At 46.3% G+C, this 25,429-nt stretch overlaps 2 protein-coding genes across 2 annotated transcripts in view; both read left to right on the forward strand.

Annotated features, from left to right (window-relative positions):
- Positions 1-340: 340 nt before the first annotated feature.
- On the forward strand, positions 341-5,713 carry LOC141103648 (uncharacterized). Its single transcript, XM_073593483.1, has 2 exons — positions 341-5,404; positions 5,580-5,713. The coding sequence occupies exon 1, from the start codon at positions 2,896-2,898 to the stop codon at positions 5,401-5,403; it is 2,508 nt and encodes an 835-aa protein (XP_073449584.1). The 5' UTR covers positions 341-2,895; the 3' UTR covers position 5,404; positions 5,580-5,713.
- A 2,842-nt stretch (positions 5,714-8,555) lies between these two features.
- Positions 8,556-25,429, forward strand: part of LDLRAD1 (low density lipoprotein receptor class A domain containing 1) — a 30,919-nt gene continuing 14,045 nt past the window's right edge. Inside the window, exons 1-4 of the mRNA XM_073593486.1 lie at positions 8,556-9,662; positions 18,692-18,755; positions 18,848-18,970; positions 19,051-19,185. Of these exons, the coding sequence (XP_073449587.1) occupies positions 9,642-9,662; positions 18,692-18,755; positions 18,848-18,970; positions 19,051-19,185 (343 nt within the window). The 5' untranslated portion in view covers positions 8,556-9,641. The remainder of the gene's footprint in view (positions 9,663-18,691; positions 18,756-18,847; positions 18,971-19,050; positions 19,186-25,429) is intronic.

Below are 25,429 nucleotides of genomic sequence, written 5' to 3' on the forward strand. Positions count from 1 at the left end.
ACATTTAATCAGTAATGACAGATGCAGATGATAAATGTAATAATCAAAAATATAACAAGAATACTTGTAAAGATGCTGTTTTGTCATGGAGTCCTACCTGCTTTTCATACGTTGTGGCACAGAAGATCATGGACACATGCATGATAGCAGCTCTGATACGGGATTTAATATTCCAAGTTTTAGCTATAGTAAATGGCAATGTCCTGTTTTCAGGCTTACCTATATTTCTCCCTTCGTCTTTCAGGACAGCACCTGGAGAGAGCGCAGCTCCACCCACTTTCCCAGGAAACACTGCAGTCAGTTTCTTTAAAGACCGGACACTTCCACCATGGCCTCGGTTGTAGTGTTTCCTCCGCCATGGTGGAAGCGCTGCAGGGAACCAGGGGTGTGCTGCGCTTTCTCCAGGTGGTGAAGGTTAGGGCATACCGGATCGTTTTTCTTCTTTTCCAAAGACAGCCCAGCATCCTCCCTGACGTGTGGGGGATTCTCCGGTGCCTCCTCCTCTTCATGCTCGGCGAGAGCCAGGCTGCGAGGGTCCCGCTCCTACAGACCGGTGGCAGGGCTGTGGAGTAGAGCGGCGTCTGTTCCACGGGCCGCACGCCTTCCGGGTTCGGATGGCAAGCGTGTCATTTCCGACCGGGGGCGGGGCCTCGAGCGGCGCGACGCGGCTTCCGGTTCCGGCCGCTGGAACGCAGGAGGGGGGGGCGGTCTCCATGGCTGATTTCATTTCCGGCCCTCACAGCGGTGAGCGGCCCGGGAAAATCAAATAAAAGAGCACAAACGCCGCTGTGTGTCCTGTCAATAATGGACGATCAGACGGCGGTGGCAGGAGCAGGAGCCACAACAATCAGCCAGGCTCAGGTAAGCAGGGATACTGGTCTCTGTCTTTTACTCTATGGGCATTTATAATGTTTAGTTATTATCCCTTCCCTAAAAAAAAAAAAAAAAAAAAAAGTGGGGAGCCTGCAGATCACTTGGTCCTGAGTACTAAAGGAGGGATAAGTGATTAATTATGTTTTAAGGTGGATCTGTGGGGTGATTCACCGGCTGTGGAACAGATCATAGGTGTTAAAGGGTTAACTTCCTTGGTGGTGTTTTTTTCTGTGTTCCTTATACAGCATGTAAACTGTTGTTTGTGAAATATGGTTCAGCTATTGTCTTTTTTCCCTTGGGATATTGCAGAAGGCTAAGGAAAAGACCAAGCATGTCTCCCCTATTGTTAAAAGGAAGTGTCCCTCTTGTAAGGGGTTACTGAGGGATTCCTGGCCCAAAGTATTATGCAAATCTTGCATTACGGACATAGTTAAGGAGGAGACAGCTCCTGCTAGTCCTGCAGCTCAACAAAGCGAATTGCTAAGCTCTTTCAGGAAGGAACTGGCAGACACCTTTGAGTCCTTCAGGTCCTACCTAGATAGGCGTCCAACGGCGCATAGCAGTGTGGTGCCACATTCTCAATCCTCTGTTTCAGCATCCAGAGGGGGCAGCGACTCAGAGGAGGAGGAAAGTAACATTTTACTAAATTCGGAGGAGGAAGCAGAAGAAGTAAATGAAGCTTCTTCTCCTTCTTCTAGGTACAAGTTATCCCTTGAGGAGGTAGATGATTTACTAAGAACAATTCATACTACCCTTAACATCACAGAGGATAAGGCTCAGCTATCCCTACACGATAAGATGTTCCAAGGCCTCGGGGAGGAAAAACACAGGGTTTTTCCTGTACATAAATTCCTATCAGAGACCATTAAAAGGGAGTGGAAGGATCCAGAGAGAGCCCCCTTCTTTTCTAAATCCCTCAAGCGAAGGTTTCCGTTTGATGAGGATAGCTCGCATATTTGGAATAAAAAGCCAAGACTAGACGCAGCTTTTTCCCAGGTATCTAGGAATACTGACCTGGCCTTTGAGGACATGGGTATCCTTAAAGATACCATGGACAAAAAGGCAGACTCCCTATTAAGGAAGGCATGGGATTCTTCTTTAGCAAATTTGAAGCCTGCCATGGCCTCAACTGTGGTAGCCAGAAATCTGGAACACTGGCTGGAGCAGCTGAAGATCCACATTGAGGCAGGGACGCCTCGTAAGGATCTGCTAGATACGCTACCGGTGTTATCAAGGGCGGTAGGGTATATAGCAGATGCCTCAGCGGAGTCAATCAGGATGTCAGCCAGATCCACAGCTCTGATAAACTCAGCTCGCAGGGCGTTATGGGTCAAGACATGGACAGGGGATACTGCTTCAAAGACAAAATTATGCGGTTTACCCTTTGAAGGTGATCTAGTGTTTGGCCCTGGGCTGGAAGCTATTCTTGACAGAACAGCTGACAAAAAGAAGGCTTTCCCTATAAAGAAGAAGGTACTTCCGCAAGGCAACAGAAATTTTCGTGCTTTTCGAAAGACCCCAGATACCAAAGAGGCAGGCTACAAAAGGCCTTGGAAGTCTCAAAGAGGGAGGGGTAAGTCAGGAGTACTTTTTCGCCCCCCAACCACAAGCCCAAAAACCCAGTGACGGTCAGCCAACTGTGGGAGCAAGGTTACAGACCTTCTTTTTACAGTGGAAGACTATAACAAGCAGCCAGTTTATCCTCAGGACCATCTTGGAGGGTTACAGGCTGGAATTTTCTCAACCTCCTCCTGTGCGTTTTTACATAACCCAGGCTCCCCGAGACTCAGAAAAGTCACTAGCAATGACAGCTATCCTGAAGGACTTGATGCTACAAAAGGTGATAGTGAACGTACCCCCTGGGGAATTAGAACAGGGGTGCTATTCACACATATTTCTTGTGAAGAAACCGTCGGGAAAATTCAGGCTCATCCTGAACCTGAAGATTCTAAACAAGACTATCAGGTACAAGAAGTTCAGGATGGACACAATATTCTCAGTAAAGAATCTCCTGACCCCGGGATGTTTTATGGCTTCCATAGACCTGAGAGATGCATACTTGCATGTACCAGTAGCGTCAACATCTCAGAAACACCTAAGGTTTGCGATAAAACTGGGGGAATCTACCCTTCATCTCCAGTTCAGAGCTCTCCCTTTCGGGCTGTCATCTTCTCCGAGGATTTTTACAAAAGTCCTGGCGGAGGCCTTGGCCCCACTCAGAGTAGAGGGGGTATCAGTCCTGCCCTATCTGGACGATCTACTAATTTTTGCCAAAACAAGGGACCTGTTAGTGAGAGATCTGGAAAAGACAATGAGACACCTGGTAGGTCTAGGATGGATAATCAACGAGGAGAAATCAAACTTGATTCCATCTCAGACCATACTATTCTTGGGTTACACGATAGATTCCATCCAGGAGAAAATTTTTCTCCCCGAAGGGAAGAGGGAGAAGCTTCAGGAGGCAGTGAAGAAGACGCAGACAAATATGCCAATCTCCATAAGAGCAGCTATGTCGGTCTTAGGGCTACTCACTGCGACTATTCCAGCGGTGCAGTGGGCACGTCTACATGGAAGGGAGCTCCAGCAGACAATTTTAACGAGTTGGTCCTATGGAGAGTCCCTAGAAAAATTAATAGGGATACCTGCGCGGGTTCAGAGGAAGCTTTGGTGGTGGAGAAATCACTCAAACCTGAACAGGGGTCTGCTCTGGAGTTTTCCTTTGCAGAAAAGATTAACAACAGACGCAAGTTCCTGGGGTTGGGGCGCCCACCTGGACGAGCAGATGGCTCAGGGGAGTTGGACAGACTGGGAAGCCAGAAAGTCCTCCAATTGGAGAGAGCTGAGGGCTATTCTCTTGGGTCTATGGGCCTTCGAAAGAACAGTCCGGGGCCATCATGTTCAGGTCCTATCGGACAATGCCACAGCGGTGGCCTATATATCAAGGCAGGGAGGAACAAGGAGCAGGGCTCTGCTATCCTTGGCACTCCAGATTCTAGCCTGGGCAGAAGACAGGCTAAACTCCATAACAGCGATACATCTGAAGGGAGATTTAAACCTTATGGCAGACTTTCTGAGCAGAGAAAGAGTACTGGAAGCAGAATGGAGTCTAAATGTAGAGACTTTTCAACAACTAACAGAAAGATGGGGAATGCCCCAAATAGATCTTTTCGCATCCCAAAAGAATGCAAAAGTAGAGGCCTTCTTCTCACTGAACAGGCAGGATCAGGCAGAGGGATTGGATGCATTAGCGCAGCCATGGAAATTCCAGTTGTGCTACGCCTTTCCCCCCTTTCAGATGATCCCCTTGGTCTTAAGAAAGCTACAGAAAGAGAACACGACGATGATTCTGGTGGCTCCTTTCTGGCCCAAACGGGCTTGGTTCGCAACAATACAGGGGATGGCGGTGGAACCTTATTGGGAGCTTCCGCTTCGGAAGGACCTCCTAACGCAGGGCCCCCTTCATCACCCAAATACCCAGCATCTCAGGTTGACAGGTTGGTTACTGAGGAGCAGATGTTAAAAAATAAGGGCTTTTCAGATAAACTGGTCTCTACCCTGCTGAACAGTCGTAAAGAGGTTACCAGGGCCATCTACTTCAAAACGTGGAAACGATTTAATAGCTGGTGTGCGATTAGGATACTTTCGCCACAGGAAATCGCTTCAGTGCTAGAGTTTCTCCATGAGGGAATGGAGATGGGGTTGGCAGCTAGCACCCTAAAAGTGCAGGTAGCTGCATTATCGGTTTTTCTTGAGAGGCAGTTATCAAGGGAGCCGCTTATTATTAGGTTTTTCAAGGCATTGGCCAGAGCTAGGCCAATACCTTTTAAGTTTTTTCCTAGATGGGACCTGTCTGTGGTTCTGCGGGGTCTAATCAAAGGGCCGTTTGAACCTCCAGAGGAAGCGTCAATCAGGCTATGGTCGTTAAAAATAGTCCTGTTAGTAGCAGTAACTTCAGCTAGGAGAGTAAGCGAGTTACAAGCTCTTTCCATAAGAGAACCCTTTTGTTATATTTTTCCAGACCGGGTAGTGCTAAAAACTGACCCGGGTTTCTTGCCAAAGGTGGCATCAGCATTTCATAGGGAACAAGAGATAATTCTCCCTACCTTTTGTCCTAACCCGTCCAGTGCTAAGGAGAGGTCTTTCCATTCCCTGGACGTGAGAAGGTGTTTATTACATTATATAGAGATAACGAAAGATTTTAGAAGATCAGATTCGCTCTTTGTTCTCTTCTCTGGTCCACGGAAGGGGTATAGAGCATCCAAAAGCACCATAGGTAGATGGCTCAGAATGGCCATCAGCGAAGCTTATAAAGCTTCAGGAGCAGAGCCCCCTAAGGGGGTAGTAGCCCATTCAACAAGGGCAGTAGCAACGTCCTGGGCGGAGAGGGCAGGGGCTTCCCCGGGTCGGATCTGTAAAGCGGCCACGTGGACAAGTTTCTCCACCTTCACCCGCCACTACAGGTTGGACTTGCTATCAGCAGCGGAACAGTCGTTTGGCAGGAAGGTCCTGCAGGCGGTGGTCCCACCCTAGAGTAAGTACTCTTTTATCATCTCCAGGTGCTGTCCTGAAAGACGAAGGGAGAAAACCCTAGTTAGACTTACCGGTAACGGTATTTCTACGAGTCTTTCAGGACAGCGCCGATGACCCGCCCTAGGTTTTGAGGTTGTAAGATGTGTTATTGCTGTGTTCTGCTTATCTAATTTCAGCATGGCTGGAGGTACTCTATGAACAACTGAGGCCATGGTGGAAGTGTCCGGTCTTTAAAGAAACTGACTGCAGTGTTTCCTGGGAAAGTGGGTGGAGCTGCGCTCTCTCCAGGTGCTGTCCTGAAAGACTCGTAGAAATACCGTTACCGGTAAGTCTAACTAGGGTTTTTGCACAGTTGATTTGCTCCATTTCACTGCATTAGTCATTACCACAGCCGTTTCATCTGAGGGAAATCCTGAAAACATGACCTGTTGTGGGTACGTGAGGACTAGAGTTGAGAAACATTAATGTATATACGACTTGTATGTAAGGACATGGCCAACCCCTTTTCAAGCAATATGACATTTTAAATACTTGGTCAATTTGAAATTACATTTCTTTGGTATGAAGTCAGCTAAGGTAATCGGGACATTGGAGACTTTAGATATTGTGAGACAACTTTAATAAGCAAATATGAAATATGCAATTTCCCCATCAGCCTTCCAGCACTGTTTTATTTACACAGTGAGCTGCAATTATTTAAACTAAAGTAGGATTCTTGGATATGGTTAAATCTTAAACATACTCCCTTCCCGCTCCTAAAGCCTTTGCTTACTAACCCGTGTAAAAAGAGATGTACTTTACCTACTTATCTATTTTCATGACGCTTTGGTCTTGTCACATGATCTGGCTCTCTTGTGTCAGCCAGTGCCGCTGGAGGGGATGGAGCGCCGAAAAACAGATGGGCCTCTGGGTGACGCCACTGCTCCCGGAATTACCAGCTTTTGTTGAGCACGCTCTTCTCTCCCCTTTAGCTGGCCACTACCTAACACGGAAGATCACGTGACTAGACCAGAGTGGCATGAAAATAGGTAAGTATATTCATCTTTTTTTACACAGGTTAGCAAGCTTAGGTGTTAGGAGGGGTATTTTTAAGATTAGTTAGGTTTAGGCTCGGTTCACACCTATGCAATTATGCTTTTGATCGTTTCTGCAGTGCTTTTTGCTGTTCATTTTTTCCACATGCAATTTTACATATATTTGCGTTTTATAAGCTATTTTTTCTTTTGGCCAATTTGTTGTTCAGATTAACCACTTCCGGACCGCACATATTTTGCGGCAGGGTGGACTGGTTGCACGAACCGACGTACCTGTACGTTGGTCCGCTCATTAGATATAGCGGGCGCATGCCCGTCATAGGAACTTGCCCCCGGGTCTGGTGGACTTTGTCTGCTGGCCACCCGCGATCGCGATAAAGAGAGGCAGAACGGGGATCTGCTTATGCAAAACAAGGCGGATCCCCGTTCTCACAGGGGAGAGGAGAGAGATCATTTGTTTCTAGTGATCGGGAACAACAATCTCTCTCTCTCTACTCCCCAGTCAGTCTGTCCCCCTTAGAAAGCACCTCCCTAGGGAAAACTTAACCCTTTGATCACTCCTAGTGTTAACACCTTCCGGCCAGTGCCATTTATACAATCTGTATATTTATAGCACCGATCACTATATTGGTGTCACTGGTCACCAAAAAGTGTCACTTGGGGTCAGATCTGTCCTGCAAAAAAAAGCTGATCCCCCGCCATTATGTGGGAAAAAATGGACATCAATTTTGTTTGGGTACAGCGTCGCACGACCGCGCAATTGTCAGTTAAAGCGACGCAGTGCCGTATAGCAAAAAAATGGCCTGGTCATTAAGGGGGTAAATCCTTCTGGGGCTGAAGTAGATAAACATGCAAATTGTGGCAAAATTGATGCAAAAATGCACTACATGCTTTTCTGTAGCTTCTCCGTTGAAGTCTATTAAGCAAAAAAAAAAAGCACTATTTGTGTTTAAAAAAAGCCCCTGACCTTTTCCAAAAATGCAGCGGCTGAAAAAAGCATGGATGTGAACGTGTCCCATAGGAAACCATGTTAAATGAACTGTAATGCGTTTCTGCAAAAAGCACCAAAAATGCAGAGGTGTGAACCGAGCCTTACCTGGAATTCTATTTTAACATATGCCTCCTGTCATACTTGAAGCTATCCAAGGAAATTAATGCCAGTTTGTCAGCACTGGCATATTTTGTCATTTATTTTTTAGGTGTGTTTTGTATCATGGGCATGTCAGAGATAGGTTTGCCATGTAATTTTTTGCATGAGTGTCCTGTCAGCCCACAGATAGGGAACACTGGTTAAAGTGCTGGACTGTGGAGGCATTCAAAAGGCACGTACTTTGCACAATTCTATGGGTCTACTCTGGTTACCATTAATAAAAGTAGTTCTAAACACAAAAGCCCCCCCCCCCCCCCCAATGCATTTTCTGCATTAAGGTAAAAAATCTTCCACTAGCTATTCCACTTACCTGAGCTCTGTCCAGCCAGCAAAACAGTCTGGCTCAGTAGTGCCCCCGTATTAGTGCTCCCAAAACATATCTTGCTATGAGGGCACTCGGAGAAGAGGGGGGGAGTGCCAGAGGGGAACCTGAAAAAAATGAGGTAAAGGACTGCTCTGTGCAAAATCCTTGCACAGAGCAGGTAAGTTTAACGTTTATTATTTTAATGAAAAAAAAAAAAGACTAATATTACTAGAAGCAGGGCTCAAAATTTCAAGTCCTCCGCTTATATAGAGAGGACACAGACTCAGCCCGCTCTCCTGTATGGGTGGTCGGATGTAAATAGACCACCTGTCTATTTACACCAAACTACCATCCGATCTGCCAGATGAATGGGGAATGGATTCCCATCCGTCTGTTTTTAGCAGATAGGATCAGATGTTAGAGGGTGTCAACAGACACAAGTCCATTGACACGTGTCACTCCATAAAGGAAACTGGAGGGCCCGATGGGGTCCGCCTGTCAGTTTTTCGGTTGGTCTACCCATGTGGAAGGGCCCTTAGCCAAATCTGATTCAGCATTAAGGTGTGCTGCTACTTTGCAAAGTAGGGGATGTCTGTTAGCCTTTATGGATAATTGGATAGCATGCATCTCAGATGCAATTTAAAAAAAAATAAAAATTTTTCCTCAGTTTAGGCCGAAAAAAAATCATAAGTGTAATATTGATTGGTTTGCGCAAAAGTTATAGTGTCTACAAAATAGGAGATAGATTAATGGCACTTTTATTTACAATTAATGGTGGCGAGCTGCGATTTTTATCGTGACTGTGACATTGCGGAGGACATATTGGACACTTTTGACATCATTCACATTTATACAGCGATCAGTGCTATAAAAATGCACTGATTACTGTATAAAATGTCACTGGCAGGGAAGGGGTTAAATGTGTTACCTAGGGAAAGATTCTAACTGTAGGGGACTCACAAGGGGAGGAGACCGATCGGTGTTCCTCTGTACTGGGAACACCCAATCTGTCTCCTCTCACCTGCCAGGATGTGGAGCTGTGTGTTTATACACACAGATTCATAGTCCTGCTCTGTTATCAGGACATTGCGGCCGCCATGCATGTGCGTTGGCTCCCAAGTGACGCGGCGGATGCGCGCCCCCTAGATGCCCGGGAAGCTGAGGACGTCATATGACACCCGCCCAGGATGGGACATCTCTCCTGCGGATGTCATTTGACGATGGCTGGGATGGGAAGTGGTTAAAGTGAGGTAAACCTGTACTGTTATTATGTTAGGATTATTATTATCTTCATTTATTAGCAGGTAAATGCGGCCCTCCATGCATTCACATGCATTGAAGACGGCCCTTAAGTTAAAGAAGGTTGCTAACCCCCCGGCTGTAGACAAAGCTGGACAACAGTGTTCTACATCCATACTACTACTGCTTGTCTTGGCAGGCCGCATAGCTGCTTCTTGGTGTGTCCCAAATGATTTTTTGGAATCAAATGAAGCATGTAATATGTGATTTCCCTTCTGGCAGACACACTGAGGTCAGGTCATTATCCGTGTAATAAGCAGGTGACTAATTGTGTACATCAGTGTCAGGTCCCCTCAGCTACAAAGTTGTCAGTGTTTGGCTGGTCTCCTGGTAACTGGAATCGGGGCTGGTTCTCTGTATACCTTCTAGCAGGAACATAGACGCACACTGCACACCTGTGGAGCCAAAAAGTTCTCCTTCAACTCAATCTGCGATTAAACAGTCATAAACCATGAACCGGACCTACCCAAAGGTGAGAAAATAAGGATGGGACTGTCAGTTTACCCTACATGCTAGCTAGTTTTTAGGAAGCGATTACAACAATATTAATTGTGTATAAGCTATTCGGAAAGGAAAGTTGTCCTAGGAGAAATATGTCACAGGCAAGGTCCAGCTATTTTTGTTTTTGATAGAGTGAGGGAAGATTGTGAAATGGTCAGGTTCTTAAGGGTCCTTTCATACGATCGCAATCTGCTCCATTCAGCGGGGAATCCGTGAGCAGATCAAATCAGCTGAATCACAGCAAAATGGGACAGATGTCACTTTTGGTGACATTTGTGCCCGTTTAGTTTTGTGTCTGCATTTCTACAGTGGACTGTGGTGGAGCCGTGTTGGATCTAAGGGCTCCCGGATGTAAAAAGGACTTAATCACTGGATCTCTGGAAGATTTATCCCTCTTCATGACCAGGCTATTTTTCGCTTTTTGGTGCTGTGTTACTTTAACTGATAATTGCACGGTCATGCAACGCTGTACACAAATTACATTTATACCCTTTTTTTCACACAATGGTGGTATTTGATAACCACTGGGTTTTTTTTTTTTTTTATAAACCAAAAAAAAAGACATTTTGGAAAAAAAAAATGATTTCATACATTCCAGGAGTCTTCATGGACATTTTTATACTATAATGGGGAGCAGAGGCTTTCTCAGCTATGCACACCCTCCTGCCTGCATACCTGAGCTAAAAGCAGATGGATTCCAGGAAGCAAATGCTACATGGGTCGTGTGCTTACTCAAGATTGCCACAGCTAGAAATGATGGGGGTGTTTTCAAAGTGATTTAGCTTTCATTTTTATTTTAGGTAACAATAAAAAAAAATCATAGCTGGCTGCAGGATGAATTGTAAAGGGATTTTTTTAATAACTTGAATTTACAAATGGCTTTTCTAGCAGTCATTTATAATAAATACGTTTTAATGAAGATAGGATTTTCCTGTAGCAGTATGCTTGAAATTACAATATATAAAGCAGGGACGTGAGGTGAGGTCACTGGCTGGTGAGGCACTGGCTAGTATCAATGCCAGATACACACAGGTTACATACGCTGCGATTGTTAGAGCGAGAGCAATAATTCTAGCACTAGACCTCCTCTGTAACTCTAAACATGTAATCTGTAAAAAAAAAAATTGAAAGCGTCGCCTATGGAGATTTTTAAGTACTGAAGTTCGGCACCATTACACGAGTGTGCGCAATTTTAAAGCATGACATGTTAGGTATCTATTTACTTGGCGTAACATCATCTTTCAGATTATACAAAAGAATTGGGTTATCTTTAGTGGTTTTTTTTTACATTCATGAAAGTTTTTTTCTGAAAAAAAAAAACGTGTTCGAAAAATTGCTGCACAAATACCGTGTAACATAAAAAGTTGCAACGACCACCATTTTATTACCTAGGGTGTCTAATAAAACAATATATATAAGGTTTTGGGGTTCTGAGTAATTTTCTAGCATTATTATATATTGTTTTTAAGGTAATTTACCATATTTTCAAAAACTGTACTCAAGCAGGTTGCTTAACGGACAACTTGCTGAAGTTTGAAGTTATAACTTCCATCCAGTAATTTCACAGTAAATAGATAAATAATAATTATCTTATAACATATAGCATAATAATATATGATTTAGCTTAATTATAACAGCGTCGGCGGTAAAACGCCGCTATTATTAGCGGCGTTTTACCGTCGGTATTCGGCCGCTAGCGGGGTGGTTTTACCCCCCGCTAGTGGCCGAGAAAGGGTTAAATACCACCGCAAAGCGCCTCTGCAGAGGCGCTTTGCCGGCGGTATAGCCGCGCCGTCCCATTGATTTCAATGGGCAGGAGCGGTAAAGGAGCGGTATATACTCCGCTCCTTCACCGCTCCGAAGATGCTGCTGGCAGGACTTTTTTTACCGTCCTGCCAGCGCATCGCTCCAGTGTGAAAGCCCTCAGGGCTTTCAAACTGGAATGAAAGCAGCGGCACTTTCGGGTCGGTTTGCAGACGCTATTATTAGCGCAATAGCGCCTGCAAACTGCCCCAGTGTGAAAGGGCTGTTAACTGTGTGAGAAAAACATGGGATTGTGGGTAAATCTTTTACCCATAAACCCATGTATTTCCTTGTAGTTAACATGGTTGCCAACATTGTAAAAAAAAATTTCGGGACACTTTTTTGGCTGTAGGTGGAGTCTTATTATAATTAGGGGACGGGGCATGCATTTGTAGGCGTGGCACAGGGGAAATAAAAAGCAGCCCCATATCCTACACAACAATAGAAATATGTGTATTCTAGAAAGTTTAACAATCAGCAGATAAAGATACTCCAAAGACCTGGGGCTAGCACTTCAATCATCCTGGCACTATGGTTGTTATAGTGTCAGGATGATTGAAGCACATTATTTCTATTATTACAATATAGAATTAAATCATTCAACTCACCATAATGCTGAATCAGTGGGATCCCTGAGCGTGTCACCTGCCACGTCGCTTGCCACCAGCAGAGTCCGTCCTTGCATCCGGTGTCCCCAGCGGAGCCCCTCCTTACACCTGGTGTCCCCAGCGGAGCCCTCCTTACATCTGGTGTCCCCAGCGGAGCCCTCCTTACCTCTGATGTCCCCAGCGGAGCCCCTCCTTACATATGATGTCCCCAGCGGAGCCCTCCTTACATCTGATGTCCCCGGCGGAGCCCCTCCTTACATCTGGTGTCCCCAGCGGAGCCCTCCTTACATCTGGTGTCCCCGGCGTAGCCCCTCCTTACATCTGGTGTCCCCGGCGGAGCCCTCCTTACATCTGGTGTCCCCGGCGTAGCCCCTCCTTACATCTGGTGTCCCCAGCGGAGCCCTCCTTACATCTGGTGTCCCCAGTGGAGCCCCTCCTTACATCTGGTGTCCCCAGCGGAGCCCTCCTTACATCTGGTGTCCCCAGCGGAGCCCCTCCTTGCATCTGGTGTGCCAGTGGAGCCCTCTTTACATCTGATGTCCCCAGCGGAGCCCCTCTTTACATCTGATGTCCCCAGCTGAGCTCCTCCTTCCATCTGATGTCCTTAGCGGAGCCCTCCTTACATCTGGTGTCCCCAGCGGAGCCCCTCCTTACATCTGATGTCCCCAGCGGAGCCCCTCCGTACATCTGATGTCCCCAGCGGAGCCCTCCTTACCTCTGATGTCCCCAGCGGAGCCCCTCCTTACATCTGGTGTCCCCAGCGGAGCCCCTCCTTACATCTGGTGTCCCCAGCGGAGCCCTCCTTACATCTGGTGTCCCCAGTGGAGCCCTCCTTAAATCGGGTGTCCCCAGCGGAGCCCCTCCTTACATCTGGTGTCCCCAGCGGAGCCCTCCTTACATCTGGTGTCCCCAGGGCTCCGGTTACCTGGAGTAGTATAACACAAGACAGGGGAAAGTGACAAGAGAGGTGCCGCCATAACCCCTTGCAGCGCTCTCCAGCCTCCTCCGTGCTCCTCTCCTGCCATAACCACAGACTTGAACAGGGACAGTGTCACACAGCCGAGGCATGGAATGCAAGCCGCTTCTTCATACACGGCGCTGCTACACAGGAAGGTTTACCCAGACCATATCAGCTTCCAGGTTACATTAACGTCACGGCATGCTGGGGGGACAGTGTGGTGTATCAGAGTGGGAGGGGCTGCGGGGAATAGGCGGGGTGTAACTGGGTGAGACGGCCTGGGCGGGATGAAGGCACGCAGTGGGTGTTACAGCCACCCGGCCGGCCCCGCCTCTTGTTCTTGGTCTTCAGGAAAATGGTAGCCTGCGGAGACATTGTCTCCGCCGACTGCGGACCTCTAGCGGAGGCGGCGGAGAGCCGCGGGACATTTACCGGGAAATGCTAAAATCGGGAAAAAGGTCCAAATCGTGTGAATATCCTGGGAAATTCAGGACAGTTGGTAAGTATGAGTTAAGAGGGCTGGGCTGGAAGGGAGCATTTGTCTTTCAGACACATGCCTCTTCTATGACACTGCAGTGAGAGGTGTGCCTCCACTGCAGCATCCACTGAGGCTAATGGTACTTTACCATCGGTCCAAGACTCCAAGCTGTCCATTGAGCTCAGTGCCTCTGACAAGGAGTGAGCTCATCCTCTCAGTCTGCTGCAAACAGAGTGTGCCTCTGCAGAGGCGCTTTGCCGGCGGTATAGCCGCGCCGTCCCATTGATTTCAATGGGGAGGAGCGGTAAAGGAGCGGTATATACTCCGCTCCTTCACCGCTCCGAAGATGCTGCTGGCAGGACTTTTTTTACCGTCCTGCCAGCGCATCGCTCCAGTGTGAAAGCCCTCGGGGCTTTCAAACTGGAATGAAAGCAGCGGCACTTTCGGGTCGGTTTGCAGACGCTATTATTAGCGCAATAGCGCCTGCAAACCGCCCCAGTGTGAAAGGGCTGTTAACTGTGTGAGAAAAACATGGGATTGTGGGTAAATCTTTTACCCATAAACCCATGTATTTCCTTGTAGTTAACATGGTTGCCAACATTGTAAAAAAAAAATTTCGGGACACTTTTTTGGCTGTAGGCGGAGTCTTATTATAATTAGGGGACGGGGCATGCATTTGTAGGCGTGGCACAGGGGAAATAAAAAGCAGCCCCATATCCTACACAACAATAGAAATATGTGTATTCTAGAAAGTTTAACAATCAGCAGATAAAGATACTCCAAAGACCTGGGGCTAGCACTTCAATCATCCCGGCACTATGGTTGTTATAGTGTCAGGATGATTGAAGCACATTATTTCTATTATTACAATATAGAATTAAATCATTCAACTCACCATAATGCTGAATCAGTGGGATCCCTGAGCGTGTCACCTGCCACGTCGCCTGCCACCAGCAGAGTCCGTCCTTGCATCCGGTGTCCCCAGCGGAGCCCCTCCTTACACCTGGTGTCCCCAGCGGAGCCCTCCTTACATCTGGTGTCCCCAGCGGAGCCCCTCCTTACATCTGGTGTCCCCAGCGGAGCCCTCCTTACATCTGATGTCCCCAGCGGAGCCCCTCCTTACATCTGATGTCCCCGGCGGAGCCCTCCTTACATCTGATGTCCCCGGCGGAGCCCCTCCTTACATCTGGTGTCCCCAGCGGAGCCCTCCTTACATCTGGTGTCCCCGGCATAGCCCCTCCTTACATCTGGTGTCCCCGGCGGAGCCCTCCTTACATCTGGTGTCCCCGGCATAGCCCCTCCTTACATCTGGTGTCCCCAGCGGAGCCCTCCTTACATCTGGTGTCCCCAGCGGAGCCCCTCCTTACATCTGGTGTCCCCAGCGGAGCCCTCCTTACATCTGGTATCCCCAGCGGAGCCCCTCCTTGCATCTGGTGTGCCAGTGGAGCCCTCTTTACATCTGATGTCCCCAGCGGAGCCCCTCTTTACATCTGATGTCCCCAGCTAAGCCCCTCCTTCCATCTGATGTCCTTAGCGGAGCCCTCCTTACATCTGGTGTCCCCAGCGGAGCCCCTCCTTACATCTGATGTCCCCAGCGGAGCCCCTCCTTACATCTGATGTCCCCAGCGGAGCCCTCCTTACATCTGATGTCCCCAGCGGAGCCCCTCCTTACATCTGGTGTCCCCAGCGGAGCCCCTCCTTACATCTGGTGTCCCCAGCGGAGCCCTCCTTACATCTGGTGTCCCCAGTGGAGCCCTCCTTAAATCGGGTGTCCCCAGCGGAGCCCCTCCTTACATCTGGTGTCCCCAGCGGAGCCCTCCTTACATCTGGTGTCCCCAGGGCTCCGGTTACCTGGAGTAGTATAACACAAGACAGGGGAAAGTGACAAGAGAGGTGCCGCCATAACCCCTTGCAGCGCTCTCCAGCCTCCTCCGTGCTCCTCTCCTGCCATAACCACAGACTTGAACAGGGACAGTGTCACACAGCCGAGGCGTGGAATGCAAGCCGCTTCTTCATACACGGCGCTGCTACACAGGAAGGTTTACCCAGACCATATCAGCTTCCAGGTTACATTAACGTCACGGCATGCTGGGGGGACAGTGTGGTGTATCAGAGTGGGAGGGGCTGCGGGGAATAGGCGGGGTGTAACTGGGTGAGACGGGCTGGGCGGGATGAAGGCACGCAGTGGGTGTTACAGCCACCCGGCCGGCCCCGCCTCTTGTTCTTGGTCTTCAGGAAAATGGTAGCCTGCGGAGACATTGTCTCCGCCGACTGCGGACCTCTAGCGGAGGCGGCGGAGAGCCGCGGGACATTTACCGGGAAATGCTAAAATCGGGAAAAAGGTCCAAATCGTGTGAATATCCCGGGAAATTCAGGACAGTTGGTAAGTATGAGTTAAGAGGGCTGGGCTGGAAGGGAGCATTTGTCTTTCAGACACATGCCTCTTCTATGACACTGCAGTGAGAGGTGTGCCTCCACTGCAGCATCCACTGAGGCTAATGGTACTTTACCATCGGTCCAAGACTCCAAGCTGTCCATTGAGCTCAGTGCTTCTGACAAGGAGTGAGCTCATCCTCTCACTCTGCTGCAAACAGAGTGTGCCAGCTTGTATTTAAACTGGCCACTCTGTATGTAGCTCCTGACAGGCTGTGCAAGGAGCACTGTATCTCCGGAGCCATAGGTCGTAGGAGCCCCACATTTTTACCAGTGGTGGGGTAGGACTTAGGCTACCGAGGGGTCTCTCTGCCATTTTTTTAATGTTCATGGCAGGTGAGGCTCTGCCTTACCTGCCTCCCCTGACTGCATGTCCCTGATATAAAATCCTCCTTCCTAGAAGGAACTGCACTAAAAGATGTGAAATTTTGTAGTGTTTTTTTATCTCGTGTAATTCAGATAAACCGGTTCAACCTAAAGCCTGAATGAGGAGCTGTCAGAATTAAATGCATTATCGGCCTGAAGCACAGGTAACAACACTTTACTGATCAATTTAGACCCCATTGATTTCATAGGTAAGGCTAGGAAAAGCAAAACCAAATACATTTCCAGCTCAACTTACAGACTAGAATTATCCTGTCTAATAGTATGCGTTAAAAACAGAGGTTTAGTTTGCACACATTTGCAAATACATGCATAAGCTGCAGAGCCCCTTCAAGGCCAATATTGTCTGCAGTCATAACTCTAAATTTTGAGAGCCTCCACAGTGGAAGTAGGCAAGGGGCACGTGAGCCTGGAGGGAGCCCACCCCACCTTAAAGGCAAACGGGTGAACTGGACACCCAGCATATAGCACAATGGCAGCAAAAGGTGTCCAGTGCATCCCCTCACCAATATTTCAACTGTACAAACAAATGGCCACTGCCCTCACCTATAACTGTCCTTTGCAGCAAGGAGGCCAGGCTTTTGACAGTAAAAAGTTCTGGCACAAGATCTTTGAAGATGATCTCATACCTGATTCTAACAACTCTACTAAAAATGTTGAATCAATCAGGTATCAACACATAGTGGTAATGTGGATACAAATAACATACTAAGTGCCACGTCCCGAAATCATTGTTAAGTATAGAAATAAATCTGGACTTGGACTTTATAGGCACAATAATCAGTTTTGTATAATTAAAACCTATATTTTATTAAATCTATAAAGTATTGTATTAAAAAGAGAAAAAAAGAAGCAAATACAGAAATCAGTTCATAGAGATACAGTTACAATTATACACTCCATACATAGCTCAGTATCATGTAAACAAGTTATATGAGGATAGAATACCGGTCATTTCACCATAAGTTGTTGTTGTCAGAGAGGAGCTATGTAGTTATTGATAATGGGTGTCTAGAACTCGCTCAACATGTTACACGCCATAGCACTTCTTCAGGAGCATGGAACAAATTTACATAATCATAGTAGTGGAATATAGAGAGCCAAGTAGAAAAATAATAAAGAACAGGACAATAAAAAAGGACAATAAAAAACTTTTTAGGCTGTTTATCCTTAAAATGGAAAATATGCCGCTGGAAGCATCCAATAAAGCATATTGCCGAAAGAGCGGGAATATCTCATTAACCCCAATGGGTTAATCTCTATGTATAAGAACAAAGATCACAGTCATCTGTGTGTGGTTTCAGATGGTAATTCAGCATACGGAATAATTATCTGTGATGCAAGACCTAGTGCTGATCCATAGTATCAATAAGTAACCGGGAAAAACGTCTAAACAGCCGCTCGGGTGAAGAGCGACTGAAGGGTAGAGGCTTTTTTTCTCTTGTTTTTAATACAATACTTTATAGATTTAATAAAATTCAGCTTTTAATTATACAAAACTGATTATTGTGCCTATAAAGTCCAAGCCCAGATTTATTTCCATACTCTACTAAAAATGTGTTATTGTTTCTCTGTATGTGTCCTCGGGAGATATTTCCCATAACTTCCTGTCCTGACAATTACAATAGGGGCATTGACAGAAATAAAACAGAATTTCTAACTCAGTCTCTCTCAACCAGGGTTCTGTGGAACCATAGGGTTCCTCCAGAGGTTACTAGTAGTTCCTTGATCAATGAGTACTTTCTGCCTCTCAGATAAGCAACCACTGTCACCAATGATCTTTTTAGCTATCTGTAAGGGGGTGGGGTGATCTCCCTGCGCTCCACAAATGTAAGGAGCATTCTTCCCACTCACTATCATGTTAACAACCAATGATTTGTGGATATAATTATTATTAGCAGAGGTTCCTTAGGACCGGAAAGTTATTTCAAACGTTTCTCAATGTTAGAAAGACTGTGAAAAGCTGCTCTAAACCTACCCTTTGGCAAGAATTGGACTTTATAGCATCTAAAAAAAAATTTTGGACAGTGAAGTCATTTTATAGTGATGCCAAGAATGAAAGGAAGTCTTTGGTTGCCATTAGAAATACAATTCTTCAAACACTTTGATAACTAAGGTATGGTGGCATAAACACACAAGGACACCACTTCAATGGTGGCTTGGACACCCTGCAAACTGGACCGTACAAAAAAAAAAAGAAAAAAAGGGACCAGACAAACCAGTCACCCTGTTTCCCAGGATCCATGAAAACAAATGTATCCCTACCAGCTGACTACACAATTATAAATGATAACAGTTTGCCTTTAGAGTACTCCTGTTTGTGTTCATTATTCCAGAGGAGAAGTATGGATGCCACCTCGTTTGGTTCTACAGTGACAATGCTCTCCAGAACTGAAAAAGGTAATAGGACCAGATGTTACCCATTTCTCTGCTTCCCTACTTTTATCTAGCTTTGCTGTGTCCTGATAAGGGGTGTTCTGTTTTATCCTCAGACTTGTGTTGCGGCTGTACCAGACGATGTGTGTGTATAATATCTTTCATTTTTTTCACCCTGATGATTATTGCAGCTGTCATTGCATGTACAGTTGTTTTTGCCCTTCCTGCAAAAACACCAGGTAACTTGAGACCATATTAATATTATTACTCAGCTATAGGAATATTAATAATTAATAACAGTTCCTTTGTTTGCCTGCAGAGAGTCGCTACTGTGTCATAGGCAATTACACAGGATTCCTGTGCAATGATAGGATTACATGTCTGCTGCCATCACAGGTCTGTGACTCCCTCAGTGACTGCGGAAGTGGGGAGGATGAAGTTGCTTCTATGTGCAGTAAGTACAACCCGGTGTTGGAAGGATAGTCTAAGTATGGGCAAAATCAAAGATGAAATAATTTCTGCAGTCTGTCAATAGCATTAATATGTAGGGCATATAGCAGTTTTTTATTACCTGTTGATCCTGCCGGTAGATCCAAAATGTTTCTACTTCTTGTAACAGACCAAGCTATCCAGCAAAAAGGGCAATTATAAGGGTTGGGAGAAACCATAAACCATCCACGTTCAACTTTTATTCTCATTATTTCCCAAAAGAAAAAGAACAGCTTCTGTAACTGCTAAGAAAGTGTTAGTTGGAGTTGTGCTTTAATTTGTCTAAGGCTACATTGACGCAGAAGTTTAGCCATGGATAGGGGTAGCTAAGCACTGCCTCTGCATGTAGCAACAGCCTGCGCTGTGGCCGCATACAAACTGGCTGCATTTAGTCTTTGTGCGGCCAAAACTCAATAGAAATACCGATGTACACTGGCTGCATCCAGGGTCAGAGACTATATTCCCATGAAACCGCACAAATGAGTGGTTACATGGGAACAGCAGAGCCGCCTGCAATTGATTTGTACAGAGTTCTAATCTAACAGTCACTGCTGACAGCTACAGATTCAATAGGACAGTGTGCATGAAAGCAACATTTACAACTGTCCCTGCCTCAGCTAAACTTCCATGTGAATGTAGCTGTGACAGACCCAACCAGGACAGGGGCTTTTGGAGAAGACTAGGGGCAAGCCTCCTACCCACTGATTATGGCCCATGGAGAGAGCAGATCATTCTCTAATGATGGACAACAACCTATTGGATCCTGAGAGCAATGCTTGGATTAATTCTCTGAATAAGGACAATAAAGCTTCCCTTCTGCAGTGGATGGAAAGGTGTAATAATCATCTTGTACAGGGTAATGGTCAGAGGAAATATGGTGGCTCTCCTGCAGACTGGGTTGGAGAGGCTCCTTCACTTAGGACAGAAATGTTTATCAACCATAATCCTCAAGAGATATATGAAGATAAATGAATTCCACTGTATTAGACCGCTGGATCATTGTTTGCCTTCGGATGACTTTTCTAGTGGACAGAATACACAAGTTTGTGTCTCTTCCATTGTTAATTGTGTCACCTATTGTTTCTGGCTGTCTGTGCATCTCTTGTGAACATCTTGTGAACACTTTAACTTGTTATGGAACTATGGTGAGAAGTTATGTGTTTACACTTATGATAATGTGTAATGTACTTTGTTGCCAGATGGTCTGGCCACCCCTGACTAATGAAGGCTAGTTGTTTAATTTACCGTAATTAGCTTAATGTTTATAGCAGGGGGAGGCAACCCCTGGCACAGGTGCCACAAGCAAAGCCTCCTTTGCCACCACTCAACTCCCTCCCCATCAGCAGAGCAGTGCAGGGAAGTGTCAGTGAGATGCTAATGCATTCCAATTTCAGAATTCCCCACGCCGCACCTGCACTGAGGGGGAGGCACTATGCCCCCACACATTGTAAAGGTGGGAAACATTGTTTGGTTCTCTAACTTTGCTGTAGCTGAGATCGTCAGCTTTTGTGATGGGGAAGAGATTGGATGCAGTTCTGCTGAGGAGGGGCAGTCCTTGTTTCCAGGAGGAGGAGGACTGTCTTGACTACTACTAAAGCCAATCACAGTCCTGCTAGCCCCGTCCACCATCTGGAGGAAGATGACTCGCTTGGTTGCCACTAACAATCTCAGAAAGAAGGGATTTCACTGATTGAGAAAACCACAATCAGGTGGCAGTTTGTGGAATTACTGTTGAGCTTCTGGGAACTTTGTTGAAATTATTCCTGAACCTTTGCGTCACTTACTACTGAACCCCTGCATTCTGTGTCCCTTTAAGCCACAGCCAGTATTCAGCGCAATGAAAATCACACCCAACCACTTTTTCTCAGCTGCGGGGGCCCAACTTATGATCCTGCACACAGGCCCACTGCTTTCAGAAAATGCCCCTGACCTGAACTCATCATTGCGCATCCATTCTAGATGCTTGTATGTGACATCACATACATCACATACAAGCACGTGGGCTGGATGCGAGAGTTGGATCAGCAGAATGAATGTGCCAGGACAGGTAGATGTGTCTTGTCTCTGCTTCCTTTCACCAGTCTGCATATCACACATATCATAGATGAGAAGATGGTACAGCGGTGGGGAAAATTAGCAGGTGGAGTTCAGAGGTGGAGCAGATGAGCAGGAGGGTACAGCGTTGGGGCAGATGTGCAGGGAGGTACAGTGGTGGAAGAGATGAGAAGGGGGTTCAGGAGTGGGACAGAAGAGCAGGGGGGTTCAGTGTTGGGGCAGAAAAGCAGGGGGGTAGAGCAGTGAGGCAGATGTGAAAGGAGGTGTATTGGTGGGGCAGATGAGCAGGGGGGTTACAGTGGTGGGGCAGGAGAGCAGGGGGAACAGAGGTAAAACAGAAGTGCAGGAGCTAAATTGGTGGGGAAGATGAGAAAGCGGGTTACAGTGGTGGGGCAGATGAGCAGATGGGTTCAGTGGTGGGGCAGATGAGCAGATGGGTTCAGTGTTAGGACAGATGAGAAAGTGATTCAGTTGTGAGACAGAAGAGCGTGGGGATATGGCGGTGGAGCAGATGTGCAGGGAGGTACAGTGGTGGGGCAGATGAGAAAAGGGGTACATTGATGGGGCAGATGAGCAGGGGGGTACAGTGGTGGGAGGGATGAGAAGGGGGTTCAGTGGTGGAACAGAAAAGCAGGGGGATACAGTGATGGGGCAGAGGAGCAGGGGGTTACAGTAGTGGGACAGATGAGCGGGGGGGTTCAGTGTTGGGCCAGATGAGAAGGGGGATACAGTGGTGGGAAAGATGAGCAGGGGGGTTCAGTGTTGGGGCAGAGGAGAAAGGAGGTACATTGGTGGGACAGATGAGCTTTGAGTTACAGCGGTGGGGCAGAGGAGCAGGGGGTACAGAGGTGGGGAAGATGTGCAGAGGGGTGCAGAGGAGAAAGGAGGTACATTGGTGGAACACATGAGCAGGGGGTTACAGCGGAAGAGCAGGGGGAACAGAGGTGGGACAGATGTGCAGGAGGTACCGTCGTGGGGCAGATAAGAAAGGGGGTTACAGTGGTGGGGCAGATGAGCAGATAAGTTCAGTGTAAGAACAGATGAGAAGATGGTTCAGTGGTGGAGCAGATGTACATGGAGGTACAGTGGTGGGGCAGATAAGAAAGGGGGAACATTGGTGAGGCAGATGAGCAGGGGGTTACAGTGGTGGGACATAAGAGCAGGGTGGTACAGTGGTGGGGCAGATGTACAGGGGGTTACAGTGGTGGGACAGATGAGTAGGGGGTACAGAGGTGGGGCAGATGTGCAGGGTAGTACAGTGGTGGGGCAGATGTGCAGGAGGTTACAGTGGTGGGGCAGATGAGAAAGGGGGTACAGTGGTTAAACAGATTTGCAGGAGGGACAGTGATCTGAGGTGTGAAGGTGCATGAATTGGGACTCATCTGAGGTGTGGAGTTGCAGAAATTGGGGCTGATCTGAGGCGTGAGAGTGCAGGGTGTTAATTTCTCACTACTAAAGTAGTTTACAGCATTTACTTTATAAAAAATCCTTTTCGTGATTGAGAGTATGAAGGTAAAATTTTTTTGTTATAAAATCAGCACGCTGTGCTCAAAAGGTTGCCTACCCCTGGTTTATAGTATATGTTGGATATGTTAATTATATTCCTGTTTACAGTTTGTATTGTTTAGGGTATTATGATCAGGAGGGGAATATCCTCCTGTGGGGTATAAAATATGTGTCTGAGTTTCAATAAACAGTCATTCCTTTGGAGTTTACCTCAACATCTTGTCTGTGTATGATGCTTTGGGTAAAAGGCTGGTATTAGCTCTCGGTCTGCTGTACCGGTTTGGAGGGCAGAAGGCAGTTTGGCGGAAGCACCTAATCTGGGTGCCAAGCTGTTCCATCACAGTAGCCTTAAAGTTTTACTAAACCCACATCTGTAAAATCAATCTGTACATGCAGTAAAGCATACTATACTCACTGTAGAACCAAAGGGGTTAATCCTCTGCATTGTGTAAAAAAGACTGTTTGATCCTGTCTTCTCTGATCCTCCCCTTCTTCCACTCCCCAATGGATCTCCTGATAGAACAGAGCTTTGGGGGCACTCAGCACATGCTCAATTTGGAGTGTATTGCTAGTTTTTTTTTTTTTTTTGGGAGAGTGCATGTGATTAGCACAAGGCCAATCAGCACTGTCCAGACAGAGGGTCAGGGGTCATCCAGCCTCCTAGGACAGTCAGAAGCGAATGAAAACTCCTCTTACAAGCTTTAACCAGTGCTCAGCCGGACCCTGATATAAGTCACAAGACTGCTATATACGGCTGATGAGAAAGGGTATTTAGCAAATTATATTTACTAAAACTATTGCATTTCTGTGTACTGTGGGAGACCAGATATAGTAATGGCAGGGTACTGGGTTTATTATTAAGTCTATTTTAAGCTACAAGTCTATTTAAGACTACTACATCCATGGGGTGACAATGCTGCTGTAGAATTTGCTGCAGAACAGGGTGTTGTCAACCAATTTCAGGAAGTAGAAAAAAATGTTTTTACTGGCAGGATTAGCGTGTAATAAAACTGTATAGAGAGGGGTGGAATGCAAAAATAAATAAATAAATGTTGCATTGATGCTAGTGACAGGACTCTATTATATCTAATGGGCTTATTTAAAGCAGCGCTAAATCCATCTGAGGAGTAATAGCAACCTCCTTGGAGGTCGCTGTCACTTGGATGGATTTAGCACTGCTTTAAATAAGCTTATTTTTGACATGATTGGTTTCACAATTGCACAGCAGCAGCCTTTCCTTTTAATTTTTATGACCAAGGGCAGAATAGTTTTTGATTGAATGTATTATATATAATGGTATAAATGGTACTATACTAGGGCTGCATGCCTACTCACATGCAGGAAGAATGTAAACAGTAGAGTGGGGAAGCTTGTTGCTTTGTTGATATAACATCATCAGTTGCATTCTGTGGTAGTTACAACCCACATCTTCTACTTATGAAACAGTTAAAATTAGAATGGTATACATTAAGGGTCTGTTCACACCATAGAAACACAGTCTGGGTGTGTTCCGGATGCATTTCTGCATGCGCGTTTTGATGCGTTCCCGGTACATTTTTGATGCTTTCTGCTGAATTTTTTCCTTGCTTTTTTCCTTCATCCTTAAATGGGGAGATGTGGATTCCAGTGCGTTTTTAATACGTTTTACCATGTTCCAGTACAGTTCAGTGCAGAAAAAAAATGCAGCATGTTCTACTTTTCTGGAACTGACCACACTGGTGTAAACTATACCATTGGAAACCATATAACTTATTATCCATGCGTTTTTGATGCAGAAAAGAAACAGTGGACTGCATTTGGTGTGAACCAGCCCTTACAGCTACATAAAATTAACAGTGTATGCAAACCATAACAATGAACTTCTCCTGTTTGCTCTCTTTTAGTTTATTAAATATACCATTAAAACATTATGTTACAGTATATCTATTAATCATGTTAGAATTTTAGTTCTGTGTCCAGGGCTCACTTCCAGAGGAAACAGGATAGTAAATAGAACTCTCTGTATTTACTTTGGGGCTACAGAATGATGATTGGCCTGTATGCTGTGGAAGTTGGAGAGTAGGGAGGGTCTGAGTAGTTTGTTAAAGCCTGGTACACACAGGCCAAAAATCAACCGGTTCAACAGAAACCAGCCAACATTCGGCCCATGTGTACGGCAGCCTGTCCGGCTTCTGTTGAATGGGCATGCTGGAAAAACAGCAGCAGTGTTCTAGCGGGAGGTGGGGGGGGGCACTCCCCCTGTCAGGACACAATAGCTCAATGGGGAGATCGCTGTACTAACATCACATAGTTAGTACAGAGACCTCCTCAGTTTTTTTTCCTGTTCAGCCTGCTGGGTTGAACAAAAAAAATAATAAAAAAATTACCATGTGTACCAGGCATTTCTCATAACGTCAATAAAAATCTACTGCAACAGGAAGGTTATATTCAGGTTACAACACTGCATCTATTGGAGGGTTTCTAGTAAACCTGGTCTTCATCCTGGTGCTTTGACGTCTGCTCTAGCTGTGATTGTTGGTGTTCTTTGTTGTATTGAGCTCTATATAAACATCAGACAAGGAGCAATGCTAAATAAGAAAAGCACGCAACAACTTTGTTTCTTGGTTACTGTGGAGCACTATCAGCCTTCTCAGGGCCGCTGATAAGGC

Source organism: Aquarana catesbeiana, linkage group LG07 (genome assembly GCF_042186555.1).
Source record: "Aquarana catesbeiana isolate 2022-GZ linkage group LG07, ASM4218655v1, whole genome shotgun sequence".
NCBI classification, from domain to species: domain Eukaryota; kingdom Metazoa; phylum Chordata; class Amphibia; order Anura; family Ranidae; genus Aquarana; species Aquarana catesbeiana.

Bases quoted from the DNA above. Each gene is read 5' to 3' on its own strand.
- LOC141103648 (XM_073593483.1), top strand. From the start codon at position 2,896: ATGTTTTATGGCTTCCATAGACCTGAGAGATGCATACTTGCATGTACC.